Source organism: Nipponia nippon, unplaced genomic scaffold (genome assembly GCF_047370975.1).
Source record: "Nipponia nippon isolate SJK-2023a ecotype South Korea unplaced genomic scaffold, ASM4737097v1 scaffold_4, whole genome shotgun sequence".
NCBI classification, from domain to species: domain Eukaryota; kingdom Metazoa; phylum Chordata; class Aves; order Pelecaniformes; family Threskiornithidae; genus Nipponia; species Nipponia nippon.
In genome coordinates this window covers 28760039-28777372 of record NW_028262358.1, presented here as the reverse complement: position 1 = coordinate 28777372, position 17334 = coordinate 28760039, and the positions used below count along the sequence as shown (strand labels likewise).

Here is a 17334-nt window from a genome sequence, read left to right as displayed (position 1 = left end):
TTCTCATAATCTGTACAGAAAGCATAAATATTATTGCATTTGTCAGGTACACACTCGGTTGCCAGCTGAGCATGTATACAGAGAATATCCAAATGGAAGGTTAAAAGCAAACAAATCAATACATATATGAAAATAATCCTCTCTCTTAATCATTCATATTTGTTGAAAATCATTCAAAGCATAAAATAACGACCCTCAGCTCTGAAGGAAACAAACCTGGAAACATTCATGTGAATGTTGAGTATTACTGGACAGCCCATAATGCAACATTTGGGATAGTGCCATATTCAGTCCTTATGGGGTCTGATGAAAAAGAAATTCAGTGGCGGCTGCCCAAGAGGAAATTTAACACAGCTATGTAGTTCTTCTACTAAAATGGTTTTTTAGTGATAGGGAAAACATTAACTTTATACCTGAGGTTGCACACATATTTTAGGTGAAAAATGTACTTACTATGAAAAGAATGAGGGTCACCAACTTTTCCTACGAAATGAAATGCTAGTTAGGAGCTAAACTTGCAGTAGAATACTGTAATCTTTTAGTCAATTAAGGTTTTTTTAGTAAAGTCTTCATATGCATAAGACTCAAGCTGCAATAAAATAAATGGTTCTACTTAAAACTCAGTTCCACAGCCATCCTAAATTTGGCGTACTAGGGATACTTTCTACATCATTCCTTAAATTCCTGTAAAGACCTCTCCCACTTACAGCAGCAGCTTCTGCTTAAAACTCCAACAAGGGCTCTTTCTTTGCATGTTAGATTTATAAATATAGACTCTTTACTTGGCAAAATGAAAACAAATAAAAACCCCAAACAAATAAAGAACAGTGAATGGATTAGTTTTCTGAAAACATTGCCTATTCCTTTGCTCCTCTCTCTTTTTCTCCACAAGTTCACTACAAAATTAAAGTGCTGGTAGCCGTACTGCTGAAACGCACTTATAACGCAAATTTCTTGAACTCCTCAACCACTGAGGTTCAAGGATGAGTGTTTGCTGGACTTACAAAACCCGGTGAATAGTTTGGGTTTTTTTAAATTAGAACACATCTATTAGAAGAATATACTGAAGACTTCCCATGTTCAGTGTTCATTTATTTGCAGGGGCACTATTAAATAAAACAACTTTTTGCAAAGGTATTTGATTTCCAGTGTATAAGAAAAGTATCTCAGTTAATCCACTGCCCAAATATATTTACAGAAACACATAGGTCACAGACACAAATATTGAAAAAGGATAGATTCAAGCAAACTCTTGTTAAAATCTGGTTTTAGACTAAGTTATAGAACAAATATAAGGGGAAAAACCCAATGGCAGTTTCTGACAGGTCATACACACAGTGTAATATGATGTAAACTCCTTTTCCTGATTCACTGTCTTGAAGAGATACCTCTCAAATACACGCAGAGGAGGAAGACTGGAGAATTACCACCAATTCATTTCTCTTACCTTCCTGCTGAGACCACCTGTTTTGTCACAATATCACTCTTGCTCTGTTTTCTACAACAATTACATAATTCAATACCCATGAGGGTTTTACGTCTGTCATGCCATAGTACTGTGATTTCTGTTGCTATTTTAAAGTAGAACGCTGTCTGGTGCTATTGTTCAATGTTTTAGTACACATTTCATAGCATAGAGATGATTATAAACAAAACCACAAATAAAGGCCTGTGCTAATCAAAGTAAGAGTTGAGAAATATTTGTGTGCTTTGCAAATTTGTTTTATTCTATAACAGGTAACAAATCTAGAAAGTACCTATAAAGACTGACATCAGCTGTATTCTCCTCTCGTCATTAGTATGAGGATGCCCATCAAGTATTGGCCGATCAGGTCTTAATTATTCACTTTTTGCTCTTTCCCAAATATATTTTTGAGTAACAATTCCATGCAGTTTAATCTCAAACTAGTGTGAGTGCATCTTTCCCTTTACAAATACTGAGAATTGTCTGTATAATTTGGAATTTTAAAAATAAAAATATGTGAAAAATAACCACTGGATTGTTACAAATGAAGCCAACATACAAATAAATACAGCTAAGACTTTAGTGCCCATTTTGAAAATTGTTGGGTTTGAATAGCGCAAGACTGATAAATCTGCAGATTAATATGGTCTAATTTTGTTGAGCTCAGAGACCAGTCTTTGACGCATGTCCCCACTGAATTCCAGTTTATGAATGAAAGATTCGTATTAAAAAGTCAAAGTGACAAAGTGAGGAGAAGGATCATTTTTCATGAAGTCTGCGAATGCTGTGGTCTGGAGAGTGATCTATCAAATTATCCCAACTGGACACTTGTTGGACCCGTTGTCTTCAGTAGAGAATATTTCTCCCATTTTTACCTCCTGTAAGCACTTCACTTTTTCTAAAATTTCTGAGAAAGCTAAGGCAAACTAAAACAACAAGGCAGTACCATGACAAGTTCTTAGGATTTTTTAATCTGTTTTGGAGTCATGTTTCTCACAGATGAGAGAGAATAAGTAATTTTCCTTTGAATGCTTTGTTTCAGGCACAGTGCTGAAGATTTGTGATTTTATCCCTCCTATTCTGTTTTTTTTAAATGCCGACTTCTGAAATTATACGATTATGCATACATTTCTATTAATTTAAGAGGACATTTCTAGCAGTTAAGAGCCTGTAAATGCAAACTGTAAAGGAACAAAGTGAAAAGTCAAATAGAAAGCATTCAAATCTCTAAAATCTTTTTTTTTAACTCAGATAGTTTTGTGAAGTGCTTGTTTATGAATCTTAACTTTTTGGTTGCCAAAACTATAATCAGCAGCAGCTGCATGAAACATGGTAGTTAGGGCTGCTGGAAAGTCCCTAGAAAAGTCATGTCCAGTGCTTAGCCACTTGACTTCCATCCCGAACGGTAGTGATCCAAATGGGGTAAAGAGACAGGAAAGAGATATGACATCTAACAGCCCCGACTGTGTAAGCAAACAATAATCTGCTGAGTGTTACAGTAGGCAGTATTGTCCTCTTTGGTGGATGTTCTCCCCCAAGACCGATGATAATGATTTATTAACTCACCTGTGGGCTTTGCTAACTGGAATGAAGGACACAAGGAGCCTTCCTTTTTTTTTAATTTGTAAATGAAATGTCAAAGGATGGCATTTGTACAGCTGGTCAAACTTTCAAAATCCAAAATTCTGCCATACCTGTTCAATGAGAGTTTGCCATCCAGGAAAATTGCAGGATTGGGTAAAAAATTAAAGAGTTTTCAACTACACTGCTTTCTGACAGCAATATTTTCAGTCATGCCAAAGCAGAGCTATTTGGAGTACTAACTGTAAAAATAAAATTCCAGCGGAACTTAGTATTATTACACAATGATTTTACATTGCTGTAAATTTTCATGTTCATTTTAATAAAAAAAAGACCTACTTAATGAAAAAAGTCTAATCCAGAAAATAATAAATTTCTTTATCCAATTTTTTTTCCATCTCAAATTAACGTTTTGTACCTCTATAGAAGAGATAAGGGCACAAAGAGATGAAATGAATATTAACAAATTGCCAAACGATATTCAGTTGAGAACTGGATGAACCAACTATTGATCTGTAAGTCTGATGTCTGTAGTAAGCAAATTAGTGGAAACTATAAGAGCAAAATTAGGGGGCACGTGGATAAGTATGACAGATGAGGGAAGAGTCAAAGTGGCCCTTACAAAGAGGAGTGTTGGCTCACAAAGCTATTGAAGTTCTTTGAGGGGATCACCAAGGCTGCAGATAAGGGAGATCTGATTTATATAATTATTTGGAATTTGGAAAGCATTTAAAAGAAACAAACCGCCACAGCGTAAAAGGGAATGTCCCTCCATGCATTAAAAAACTGGCTCAACAATAAAAATAGTCGGTGATCGGTTACTTCCCACAGTGACCAGCGGCTACCAGTACAGATCTGCAGAGATTTGTTCAGGGCGTATGCTGCTCAGCATAATCATAGCCATTTGGTAATGGGTATTGGGCCGTGAAACGACCAAGTTTTTTGATGGTATTTTGTTATTCAGGATAATAGAAGCCTTCTGACTAGAAAGACTTACAAGAAGGTCCTTACAGAATTTAGTGATTGGTCAATAAAGTAACAAATGATGTGTAACATAGAAATCTAAGGGACTTTGAGTAAGATCCTGGAATTAAGATAGATATCTCCATGAAAACATACTTGATGGTTAATTTAGCTGTCAAATAAAACAAAATGTTAAGCATTATTAGGAAAGGAATGGAGCACATAACTGTGTACATCATCCACGGTCCTTCATGAATACAAAAATACATTTTGCCTGCTTGAATACTGTTTAGTTCTGGGCCCCACCAAAATATAGTAAAATGGGAACGATTCAGAGAGGGCTAAATGTGGATGCTAAATGTATTTATGGCTTCAAAGAGAGATTGGATAAGTTCACAAAAGAGAAATATTAACATAAATGTATAAAATAAAAGTATCATCACTCTAACATACTATAAAAGGATCTGAATTTTATTTTTCTTTTTGGGGGGAGCAATTGATGGAAAATTTAGCTCTAGGAAGAAGAGAGTAGTTTTGACAAAATAACTTTTTAACTAGAAATTCATGGAAGTCAATATTCATGATAACAGAGTCCCAAAGATTTTCTAGAATGTTTTGTCCCTTGTACGCTTTTAATTGCCTTGTTCTGTGAAAATATTGCCAGGTAAATACAATGGTGTTTTTTTTATGTTTCAAATATGATGAGCCATAGCTGGAGATGTCTTATTATAGGAAAAACAAGTCTGGTAAATTATATGATTTGGTAAGGAACATCGGGAAAAATAATACTTCTGGATTTTCTCCCCAGTGATTTCTGTGTCTTAAATCAGATCCTAAATACTTTGGAAAATGTGTTAAATATTAACTTGAATGTTGCAAAAGTGATTACTGGATACATATTTTTCTCTGCGGCAGAGTTGCCAGTGTGTTCTTATTTGAAAATGAACATTTCTTGCTGGCAAATCTAACGTGTGAAATTCTTTCACAGCATTAAAACATACCTGTTTTCCATATATTTTGTTTTAAAATGCTTTTTTTTTCCTCCTGAAAAAATCCCAGTACTTGTAATCTCAAACCATGACATGTGATCAGCCCCCATCATCAAATAAAATCATTTATACAGCATTGAAATTCATACCATGAGACCTACCTTTTCTGCTAACAATTCTCTGATCTTGCTTGCCTGGAGACGAAATTTCATTAACTGTGACTCCAGAGTTAAACATCTTTCCTTCCAGTTTACGGTACCTTCTGGCTCTGTAAGTTCAGCCATATTTATGCTGGAAAAAGAAAGGGAAAAAATCCCTGTGTCAAATTGAGTCTGTATTTAATGTCTGACTTTTTTTTAATATACATACTAACTTATTTTATATATATCTCAAGAATGCCCCCAAATTTTGTACGTGTACAGTTTCATAAAACTTAGTAAAAGTACATTAGTCTACAAAGGCCCTTATCATAACTGGGAGATTTCTGAAATCTGTGTGGATAATATTCAGCTTTATCATAATTTAATGTCTTCAATTATTTGGGGGCTGCAATATGTTCCCCTTGATAAGCAGAGACACATCATGGATTTTAATCTTCAGTTACTGTATGTATCCCTTCTTCCACAGAAGAGGCTTGTAGAGAACTGAGCTTTTGCTCAGAAAATGCCTTATATAGGTGCAACTACCTGTGAGTTAGTAGCACATTTGGTTTCATCCAAGTTTAACGTTTGGCAGATGACTCTTTAAAAAGTGTTTTAAAATTCTTATGCGTAATCAAATTGCCTTTAAAATTTCGTATCCTTAATGAGTTGCAAGGGTGGTTTACGGTTCCAAACGTAAAGGCAGGTGAGCAAATGGTCCCTAATGGGTCCCCTACATGAAAAACAATCCCTTTACATTAGCTGTTGCAGATCTCAGGACACTCCGATCCATACACGTTTCGGGTTCAAATCTGTGCATTTATCTACGTTTAACTGCTAATGCTTTCTGGAAATGAAGCTCAGTGCCCTTTTGGACAAGCACTGCTGGAAAAAGTATTCAGGATGAGAGCTGGCTCATCATGGTTTGAGTCTGAGAAGCCAAGAAAATCTTCTGTGTGTAAGCAGAAGGACTGGGCTCTGTCGTCTTGCAACTATTTGTAGACAGCTTAATAGAGAGTAAGTGGATGGCTGAATGTAACCATTCAGTCCAAGAAGCTCCCTTGCGAGCAAAGGCCCTGGCCTTTGCAGGGCTCTGAACACGTAGGTTTGACTTTGAAAATAAAACTTGAATTCCCCCTACATATTCAATTTATCTCTGAAATAACAAACAGCCATAAAAACACCATTCAGTGGAAAGAAGCTGGAAGATCACAACAAACAAAATATTACCAGTCATAAAGTTATGCTGCATGTTCGTCACCTTTGTCATGGCCAATGAGACACTGACAAGGAAAGGCAAGTAGCAACTGTTTGCAGTGTGATGAAAGAGGGTGACGCAGGAAAACCATGCATAATATAGATCTCTGTACTGCAGCTCCTCACCCAGTTAGCAGGGATTAGTAAGTGACGCCTTTGAGGCCCCCCTCCCCATGACTACTCCAGTCCTTCAGAAGCCTGGGTTCAAGCACTGCCCTTCCTGCCACTGTCGGAGGAGGCAGCCTCCGTTCCTCTCCTTCCCCAAGATCCCATCAGCTAGAGGGGAAGGACCTATGGATTTATCTTTTCCACTGTTCCTGAGACCAGGAAGAAAAAAGGAGAAGGCGAAGCATCACCAGAGAGATCAAAGTCATGAGTAGGATTCCAAAAAGTCCCTAGCTTTTCTTTGATACATTAATATTTTCTAGTTCCTTTCTAAATTTTCAATGTCTCCGATTACTCTCAAGTTCATCATAGGTAAGCAGGTGAAAAACTCTCACTGTCTCAAAACTTTCTTTCCTTTCACAGACCCTAATTTTTTGTTCCTTTCATTCCATATCTTAAGTTAGAAGGAAGAAGAGGATCACCACAATCACTTGTCTGAAGGTGACTGCTCCGTTCTTGACTCTCTTCTCCTCTTGGTCCTGCAGGCTATGATTCAAGCTGTTAAGCCTGAGGTTACAACCATTCCTATTCAGGAATGCCCCATTCAGGAATCCCCATGGAATCGCTGGGATTTAAGCACGTTATTAAGATATTTTCCTGAGCCCATCCTACAACACCCGAATTCTAAACTTGAAGCACACAATCATTTCAGCTGCAAGCCTTCTGGGTGACTGGTGTCTTTTACCATTTCCCCCCTTCTTTTAAGCTTGGCAGAAAGCTGCCTGGACTGTCAGGCAACCGGGTTGCTCACCGTTGTCCTGTCCCCAATCCTCGCCCCCCTCTCCGTGTGCAGAGTCCCCACGTTCAAGGGAGGAAGGTGGCACTTCCAAGCACCAGCTTCTCCTACTTCCCAGAGAAAGCAGAAGTTTCAGCTGCAGATTGACTTGGACAGACTGCCTGGATTCTGCTCTCCTAAGTAACGAGGAATGACAATTTCCTATTAGGCTGCCTATTTAGGATTTTTTATCATGTTTTTCCTTTTTGACTAATTACAGCTACATGAGACAGAGATGAACTCAGCCAACATCTGGTTAACAGTAGGATATTTCAGTGTTTGTGGTAGTGAAAACACAAACAGAACGAGTAGTGAAAGAATTTTTGCTTTTTCGTAGGGCACAATATTACAGGGTGGAGTTAAAAATGCTTGTCTTTCAACAGACAAAACATTTGAGTAGATGGATTTCTGGCGGTGAACAATGCGTTCAGCCAAGTCGTTTCTCAATGTCCAGGCTAATTAATATTCCACTGTATAAACATTACAGATAAAAAGTTTGAAAATAACTCTTTTTATTGTGGGATGTTTGTTAGAGATTATAATAATTTACTTCATATTTTCCAACAAGCCAATGGGTTCTGGAAATATTTACAGGCACTTAATGCACTGTTTACAATTGCGGAGTGAATGATCTTACTTTGAATCAATGACTTCCTGTTTCTTGTTTGATTCCCCAAGGGAGGAAAAAAATGAGTTCATCTCTCTTGGCTTCATAGAGTACTCTGAATCAGCAGTCGAACCTACACAGTCCTCCCCTTCTTCCTGCTCCCGTTCCCACCGCAAAGCCCTCCGTTTTCCCCGAGTCTTTAAAAATAAAATCTTTTGAAAAGTAAACTAAAAAAGCGCACGTTAAAGCGGTAAGTTCTAATTATGTCATCAAAAATTAATTGAGACACGTTTGACAAGTCTGGAAAGATTAAATTCGTCTTTTTCATTTTTCAAGTTTATAAACTTCTTCATAGGCTTCAAGAAGTCAGAATGTCACATTCTCCCCAAAGGGATTGATATAATTTCCTTTTCTTTGCCGTCTGCTTGGAAATTATCAAATTACATTTCAGGGGAGAGGAGGGAACAATGTTCCAGCTTTTTGAAGCACGTTAAAAATTTACATATTCCTTATCCCACTGCCAGTGTTTTCCTCTGTTTTTAACAAAATGCTGTGTTTAACTAAACACTTCGTAGTCTGTCCATATGTTCTGTACGTCCTTCCTCTGCTGGAGAAAGCTTGGTAAGTCCTTCTGTTTCAACAGGAGTGGGCAGTACGTGGTGGGTGCCCTACACCATCCTAACATATTCACCAGCCCAAATGCATTTGGACCATACCTCTCGAATTTCAGGCCCCTTTCTTCCACCCAAACTCGGCACTTTCAAATATTTTTGGAGCCATAAAGGTTGGACTGGAGAAAGGAAATGATGAGACACAAAGTGGACCTGTTTGGGAATCAAGGCAGTCATTCTCAGGTTTGCTGCTGGGCAGGGCCCTTACTCATGCCGAAACACTGGTAACTTTATTTTCCATTTGACTCATTTTGCATAATTCTGTGCTCAGACGAACTGTAGCCTACGCTATTTAAAACTTCCTTCAAAATCTGATTTACAAACAGCTTTTCTGCTTCTTCCTAGATATTGATGAGGTTGTTCCTGCGAAGCAACGCGTCTGCCAGGGCTCTCCCGCTCCAGCACCGGGCGCAGACCCCCGACCGCCCTCCAGATTTCAGGGGCCAGGCTGCCCCCTCCCAGCTGGTTACCCAGCCACCGCCTGCTCGGCTTCCCAGGGAAACGGCACAACCGACGGCTCATCCGCAGAGCGCTGTCAAATGCGGGTAGCAAACAGCATTAAAGCGCAGAAGATCATTCTACGGCCTTTTCCCCGTGACAGCAATTTTAAGGGTCGCAGTGTGACTTCTCACTGGTACGAATGTTTAATTTTCACGTGAAATTCTGAAAGCTGCCGGTGTAGATATTTTAAGAGGAACTTAATTTTGCATGTTCGTTGGGAAGTGGTGCTCTTCTCGCTTTCCTTTCCGGGGGGATAGCAGGGATACGGTCGCGGCACTGCCAAGGGGACGAGGGGAGGCCGGACCTTCAGGGACCTAAAGCGACCTCAAGCCCGTCACTCTCCCGCCGCGGGGACACCGCTTGACGCACGCCCGGGGTACTGCAGTCAGTGGCACCGCCGTGACCTAACACAACGTCACCCTCCGCGGTGACGGCGCCGCGTGACGCCACCCGACGCCCGACGGAGCCGCCCGGGGGCACCGCGTCGGCCGCCCCGCCGCCGGGGAGCGGCGCCCCGCGGGGTCGCCCCGCCGCCGGGGCAGAGGCGGCGGCCGGCCCGGGCGCTGCCGCCCGCCCGGCGCGGCCCCGCTCGCAAAGGGAGGGAAGGGGGCAACGAGAGGGAGGTCAAACCTGGCCGGCCGTGGCTCGCCGCGCTGCCGCGCCGGGCGCCGTCCGGGCTGTGGGCGCTGCGGGGCCGCGGCTGCCCGCGCCCCTCGGCGCCCGCCCCACCATCCCCGCGGCCAGCGGCGCGGGCGCCTGAGCGACGGCCGCGACGGCCACTGAGGAGCGGGGGGCCGCCCCCGGCGGGGCGCCCGGGCGGGGCCTGCGCGGCTCGGCGGCGACGGGAGCCGGCGGGGGGAGCGCTTCGGCGCCGGGGGGGCCCTTCCCGGGAGGCGGCCGGGCCCGGCCTCCTTGTGCTGCCGGCGGGGTGGGCTCCCGGGGCCGCTGCCGCGCCGCGCCGCTTTCGGACGGCCCGCGGCCGCCGCCTCAGCCGCGTGCCCTGGCCCCGACGGGGTGGCGGGGCGGGAGCGGCGGGTCGGGGGGCGGGTGGAGGCCGGCTGGAGCCGCCGGGCCGCCCCCCCCCGAACCGCGGCACGGCCCGCTCTGCGCGGGGAAGGGTGGCGGGAGCCTGGCGGCTCTCCCGCACGGAGGGGATCCCAGCGTGCGCAGCGCCGGGTCGGCCGCACGCCAGCCTCTGCCTCCCCCCGCTCCCCTCGTCGGAAGGGACGGCCTGCCTTACCCCCTTCCCCGTTTCTTAGGTTCCTTCGTGAATTAGGAATTCTTCCTCTGACTTCGTGTGTATTTCTGAAGGGGAGACCATGTTAGGAAGATGCATCCGCTTGTCCTAAAGTTCGTCAGGTCCAACGTTGGAGCTTACAGTGATGCAAATTTCGGCTTTTGTGGAAGGTCACTTGTCAAGTGTATACCCAAGGGTTGGAACTGCGCAGCCCCCAGGGTAATGGTGGGGATATTATGGGATGAACGGGCCTTGCAGACCTGCCGTGTCCAGTAGGTAACGACACACCTCATACTGGTACGAGACGGGGTGAAGCAGCAGGTGCCCGTGCTGGTGAGGCATGTTGGCAGCAGGCTCTTCATCCCCTCCGGCTGAAAAGAGCTGTGAGTACATCTCGGGTAACCAGCCCTCTCGGTCTCTTCTAAAGGACTGCCTGAAGTATTGAAAAGTACTTGGAGAAAGTAATTAGTATGTTGCTTGGCTGACACGTGCAGGGATCTTCCTCATAGGCACGTTGATTTGGGCTGAGACTTGGGGATTGTATTTTGCTTGGGTTATGATTTAGAGAGGCAAGATGTTTTACAGATTCTTCTGGCGCATGAACACACTGCACTTTACCCTTCTCCTGGGGTTTATTTCTAATGTAGGTGTGCAGAGTTGTCTTGTGTAAACTGCTCTTTCACAATCATCTGTGAGTCTGTGAAAGTGCAATTTTTCTTTGTTTGTTTGCAAGAAAAAGGTCTTAAAAGCTCAAATATTCCCCATCTGGATATACACACAATTTCATTTTTTCCTATTCAGTTAAGTACAGCCTCCAATTTTCCACTCACTTGAAGTGACCTTAAAGTATCCAAACAACTTCACTGAAACTGCTTCATTTGCTGGTACTTTCCTAAGTGCCTCATGTATTTTTAAACACTTGTCACTGAGAAATATATTAAAAACATGATTGCTGGTATAGCAAGAAGTGCATTGTTTTTGACCTGATACCGCCTGTCTAGAGTGTTCAAGCTACATTAAAAACAAATTCACTGAAAAAATTTTTTTTAGATTAGAAGATTTAGCCAAAAGAATAAAAATCATCCTTCGTTTCCTAACAGATGCTATACAAAATGATTTAGCATTAGTGTTTAAACTTTGGCCATATCGTTTCCTTGAGTAGTGACACATTCTCCCTAGATACACCCAAGACTGTGGAGAGTGTTTGAATTCAGAGTGCACTGAGCTAAGGAAGTGCTACGTGAATGGCATGCTTAGACCGCAAGAGGGAGAGCAAAGCCTGTTCACTAAATGAGTGTTTCTTTCTGTTTGTTTTGTGGCTTGACATTTTCTTTGGCCTCAGATAATAAAAATGCTCTGCAGTCACTCAGCTCTTGATACTGGTAGGTAAAGAGGCATGAAAAAAATATCCTGGAAGAAGGAATAGGGATATTCAGGATTTTCTCTGAACTGCCCTTACCTGTGAAGTACGTAGAGGTGGCTAGAATCACTGTTCAGTTACTGAAGGGAATAAAATTACCGGCAGAACAACTGGGGCGCATAGAACAAAACGCAACTTTGTTTGGTAATTAGAATGCAAGGGGGAAAGGCAAAGACATGAGATAACCTTAGAAGACTACTGTACACGCAAGCGCAGTCTCATGAAGAGAGATGTTTCTCCTTGCTGCTGTCACTGATGGAAGTTACATACAGGCAATAATAGACCCAAGGTGGAGCCTTGCCAACATGTGCAGAAAACACAAAAAATATCAGTGCTACACAGTACGTTGTAGAAGCAAACTGCAAGACTGGGTATTTGCACCTTGGAATGATCACCTCCGGTAGCTGGCTCACTACTGAAGTAAACTAAAGTCAAAACACCATGGAATATTGGCCTCTCTCAAAGAGTTAGGTGTGGACTGAAGATGTGCGTGTTGTATGGTTTTTACTGTCTGTAATTGACTTCAATGCAAGAAAGTAAGTTCTAAGTTTCTGGTTGTCTTATTAACCAGTAACCTCATTTGTTTTGAAGTATTACGATCACTGTATTGCAAAAAAGCTGATCTAGAGCGTGGAGGCAAAATAATGCCCCTAGCTCCATTTCAAAGATGATCAAGTTGTTGTCAAACCTGCAACTAGAATGTAAAATTTGGGGGGTTATAAGACTTTCCTCAGTACATGGAATGCGATTCTGACGTGCTGGATCAGAACCTTATCCCCGTCATGATAAATGGAGCTTTTTCTGGTTCTCTCTCACATAGATGAACATGGCAGCCACTTAAGTTTAGGTATTTTAGAGTGCTATGTATGTCTACAATTGGCAAATACGTTCCAGAAAACATCTTGTGATTCCAAAACCTTCGATTAGGTATTATCTTGTGTAAGGTCATTTCTGTGTGGATTCTTTGAAAGGATGACATGTATATTTGAGACTTGCGATAGGGAAAAAGTTCCCATAATATTGTTTATACTAGTTGCAATTACAAAACTGTGATAGAAAGAAATAGACCATCTTCAGATACTGTTCAAATTAATTAAAAAGTATCACTTGTTCTTTCTTGACAAAAAACAGCCTTAAAGGTTTTGTTTAAGTGGAGGAGGGGAAAGGAAAAAGATCATTCCTGTTCAATTCACGTTATTACCATGACATTGATGTCCTGCAGAGAGTGGAGTTTTCCACTGAGCAGAGCTACGAACCACCTGTGCCTTGGAAAAGGAATTTGGGATGGAGCTAAAAGACATGAAAGTATTAAACAGTAATGAATGGTGGAAAACTGACGGCTATACCCTTGAAGAAGAGCTACCAGACTGATAAAAGGGAACATCTTGGCGCCAAAGACTGGATGGTGGCCAGAAAAGCATGAAGTCTGATAAAACTGCAGTAACTGGGTGAAAGGTAAATGCGGCGAGGGGAGATCGTGACCACTGACTCAATTCAGGACCGAAAAGACTTGCCCCCCCCCCCCCCCCCCCGACGCCTGAGAGGAGCATGCATGCTGATTTACATAGCAAGGCAGGCTAATCTAAATACAGTAAACCAATAGTGTATGAAATGTTAATCACTAGCCAATAAGCGTAAATTTCAGCGGGTTTATACTGATCCCGTAGCAGGATAAATATGCTGTAGTTTTGTACGAAGGTGTGCTTGATTTGTGGGAGATCGCCGGGCACCCAGGTTTGTGCAAACCTGAAACAAATAGGCAATGTCTCTCCTGAGTGTGTGGTTACTGGGCTATTGCACACCAGGCAAAGAATCTGCTTTTTGGACAACATGTCTTTTGGACAACATGCTCTTTGAAGGCTATGGCTTGTCTCTCAGTGATAGAAAAACGGCATCTTATCTAAATAGCCTCTAGTATTTGTGCTTTGGTACTTTTGAATGGAAAAATCTATGGTTACTTCGGTTACTAATAAAGGCTTTTTCTACATAAGAAAAACACGGCTTATGAGAAGGTCCATGGCTTCTCTTTAAAAGCACAACCTGTTTTTAATTGTTTGGCGCCACGGAGTGGTAAGATTATATATTGCTCTAAATAATCCGTTTCTGAGAGTTTTCAAATTATAAGCTCAGCATCTCCCTCTGAAAGAAACTTAAAATATAAAATATTCTACGTAGTGGATATAGGCATAGCTCAAGATGACTAGAATTTATAGCTTAAACATTAAAGTTTCCAACAGTGTGGGTTAGAGTGTTTCCTTTGAGAGGGATTTTCACTGGCGGATGTTGATTTGTCAGAACTGTAAAGTCTGCGACCATAAATCCAGCACTTAAAAAAAGCCTTCTGATGAATTGCAGAACCATGCTCAGACATCACAGTAAAAAAGGCTGTACCGGGTCAGAGCGGGAGGCCACCTAGCCTGGCATCCAGTCGCTTGACTGTCGTCCTCAGCCAGTGCCCAGGGAAGTTCAGTGTCATTTCCCCAGAATACTGTCCCGGTCTCCAGTTGCTTTGTGGTTCAGGGACTTTGTGAAACAGAAGTTTTGTGTTTTGAAACTTTTGCTGGTTGTTTTTTTTTTTCTCCCATGATGTAATCCAGCTGCTTTTGAACAAATGTAATTTTCAAGATCCAAAATGTCCTAGGACAATGAGCTCCATGGTTTAAATAATTAGTTTTGTTTTGGATGTGCCATCTGCTTGTTTCATTTGATGCACCTTAATTTTTGTAGAGATAGTGAAAAATGATTTTAGACATTTCTATCGTATTCAATTTCAGTAGTTTCTCTTTGAGAGTGAAGATAATGGCTTCACAGAGAAGCCCCTCTCTACCTTTGGCCATCCTTCTTACCCTACCTCACACCTTTGGCAGTCCTATTATATTCCTTTGGTGTAGGGATGAACACTGCCCGTAGAGTTCAAAGTGTGTATGTATTTATACAGCGACATAGTGGTGCTTTCTAGTTTGTTTTGTAGTCTCTCCCTAGCAATTTCTAACACTGCGATTGCTTTCTTGGTCTCTGCAAGATCTCTGGCACACGGCAGAGCACAGCGGAGCCACGACAGGAGTAATTCAAGACTCTGTTGCTCCTTACCAGCAGAACAGAAATGATGAAAACAGTGACTTCACTTTTCAAGGTAGTTCAGCCTAATAACCCATGGCTGGTGAGCTGCTCAGAGGTGGTATGTGAGCCAGTTCTAAATACGTTCTTTTGGATACTGGAAACATGGCGCTCTTGGAGAAGAGAGCAATTAGTGTGTGGGTCTTGCATGCTATGGTTTAATTTCTCGAGGTGACTCTTTGCTGTACATTGCACTATGAAGTGTGGATTCTTCGAGTGTTACCTGACAGCTCCCTGGCATCGATGCTTCCTCTAACTGAAAAAACTCGGGAGAGTAAAGCTCCTTTGGAAAGCAGGAAGTTGCTGGAAAGTTATCCCCGGTGGGACAGAAAATGAGCTGTGTGAGAATACACAGAGCTGCAACCCTGGAAATGGTTCCCCTGAAATTGGGGAACCTGTAGGAAGAGGATCCCATTGAATGTGAAATCTGCAGGTCTTGAATTGAGCACAAGGAGCTGGGGACCTGGCTTAGCTTGTTGGAGACTATGCTTACGCTAAATGAGGATGCGTTGTCTGATTTAGCTGGAAGGTGAAATCACATGGGAGCATTCAGCCTCTCTTCGAGCTGGAGAGAGCCCAGCATTTTACGTAGGTCACTGCAACGCACAGTGCCAAATAATGGTGTCAGTTTCGTAGAAAGGGCTGAACGCAAACCAGAGGGAAAATCAACCAAACAACAGAGAAAAAGGTTAAATTATTTTCCATGTGTTGAACACGGTTGAACCTTTTCTCAGTTCCTCTGGCCATTACCGTGTCAGAAGTCAGAAGGTACTGTGAAACTTCAGTGCTAAAAGGGGATCCAGAAGTTTGTTGAAAGTCCTGGACGGACTCTTATGGACTCAGGCTGCTTTCCATTGCTAAGAAAATCACTGCTGGGTGAAAGTCAAGTGGCAAGGAATGGGTTTTGTTATGTGTTCCCCCTTTTCCTTACCAAAACATCGTCGTTCTTAAATCTTAACGGAAGCATGACTGCTACGTTGAGCTGGCATTCTACAATAACCACTTTTGCAATAACCATTTTTGCAATGAGTGCGAGATTTCCCTTCTGCTAGATACAACTCATGGACCTGGGAAAGACCATCCCCATTTGGTAGTCTATTGCTTGCAAATTACGTACTTGTTGCTTCCATTATATTCATATGGGACCTGGAGGGGTTGTGAGAGGCACATGACACCGATGTTGAAAACTTAAAAAAAAATGTGCTCTGGCTAAAAATGAAATGCTTGTATATAAAAAATTAACTGGTTTTTGTTAATTATTTTACAGTTTAAGAAAATGTGGAGGCACTGACACGTTAGGGACTGCTGTAAAGGGTCGGGATAGATGGCTAAGAGGAAACAAACGGCGGGCGCTTTTCAAGTGAAGTTTCTTGGATTTTTGCAAAGCGTTTATTCAAACCTCTTCCTGCTCCTTGGGGGAAAAAAGGGGAAAGAAAGAGGGAAGGAAGAATTTGTGAGCAGAGCAGCTTGATTCGCGTTGGATGCTTCACTGGGCCTTGCTTCCTCTGGCTCCGAAACGCAGGTGGCCCCGGAGGGACGCGCACGAGGCCCGGAGCGCGGCCAGGGCGATGACGAATGGGGCGGCGAAGGACGCAGCCTCCGTTTGCAGTTCTAAACTTAGGGGACAGTCAGGAACTGGGGGGGGGGGTGCAGTTGCTCAGAGAGAAACAAGCTGCTGCGATCACCAGACACATCAAAGCGACCGCCAATTTTTCCCGAAGTCAGGAGTACATTTTAACGTCAGGAAAGCTAGTCGTGGCCAGCGACTCCCACCCTGGTTTACCTCTTTGTTAAGACAAGTATTGTCCACAGAAGCCCCGCTCCCCGCCGCGGCCAGCGCCGCTGAGGACGATGCTCCCGGAGCGGCCACCCCACGGCGGCGCCGCCGAGGCACCTGCTGGGGCTCCCCGCCAGCGCCGGCTCGCCCGCTCCCGGCCGGAGGCGGCGCCGGGGCCCGCTGCGGGGGGGCCGGGCCGGGCCGGGCCGGAGGCGGGGAGCGCCCCGGGTGCGGCCCCCGCGCCCTGGTTGGCGGCGGGCGGCCCCGGCGCGGCACGTGGTGCGGGCGGGCCCGGGAAGGGGAGCGGCGCCGGCGGGTGAGTCTCCGCTCGGGTGAGGGGCGGCCGCTGCCCTTCCCCTCTGCTGCCGGCCCGCGCCGCGCCGCGGCCTCCGTGGCGGCGGCCCCGCGGACAGCCGCAGCCCCGCCGCTTCCCCCGGCGGGTGCCGGTGCCGGTGCCGCGGCCCCCCGCTCCCCAGGGCCCGCTGCGCACCGGGCCCGCGCTGCCGCTCGCCGCGAGGCCGCCAGGGCGGGCGGAGGCCCCGGGGGCTGCGCCTGAGCCGGCTGCGGCCTGCTCCGGCCCGGCCGGGGCCCCGGCGGCGCGCTGGGAGCGGCTGCGGGGCGCGGGGTTATTGGGGCCGTCAGGGAGAGGTGAAGCGCTCGCACGGCGGC

General features: G+C 44.2%; 2 protein-coding genes and 1 long non-coding RNA gene across 9 annotated transcripts in view; 2 read left to right on the top strand and 1 right to left on the bottom strand.

The window, feature by feature from the left end:
- The window catches only part of LOC148053237 (uncharacterized), a 59064-nt gene extending 49982 nt beyond the window's left edge, over window positions 1-9082 (top strand). The window contains exon 4 of the long non-coding RNA XR_015708129.1: window positions 8959-9082. This is a non-coding gene — a long non-coding RNA (uncharacterized LOC148053237). The remainder of the gene's footprint in view (window positions 1-8958) is intronic.
- PLEKHH2 (pleckstrin homology, MyTH4 and FERM domain containing H2) overlaps window positions 1-9831 on the bottom strand; it is a 55890-nt gene extending 46059 nt beyond the window's left edge. For 3 of the 4 annotated variants that reach the window (XM_087774269.1, XM_087774270.1, XM_087774273.1), the window contains exons 1-2: window positions 7973-8967; window positions 5160-5289 (exon numbers count right to left, since the gene is read on the bottom strand). In XM_087774269.1, coding sequence (XP_087630395.1) covers window positions 5160-5289; window positions 7973-8049 — 207 coding nt within the window. In that variant the 5' untranslated portion in view covers window positions 8050-8967. Of the gene's footprint in view, window positions 1-5159; window positions 5290-7972; window positions 8968-9744 lie in introns of those variants that run through there. The other variant, XM_087774272.1, reaches the window with a different exon arrangement.
- Window positions 9832-16935: 7104 nt separating this feature from the next.
- The window catches only part of THADA (THADA armadillo repeat containing), a 165657-nt gene continuing 165258 nt past the window's right edge, over window positions 16936-17334 (top strand). For 2 of the 4 annotated variants that reach the window (XM_087773897.1, XM_087773900.1), the window contains exon 1: window positions 16938-16981. The gene's annotated coding sequence lies outside the window, so the exon portion shown is untranslated. The other 2 variants (XM_087773901.1, XM_087773899.1) reach the window with 2 other exon arrangements.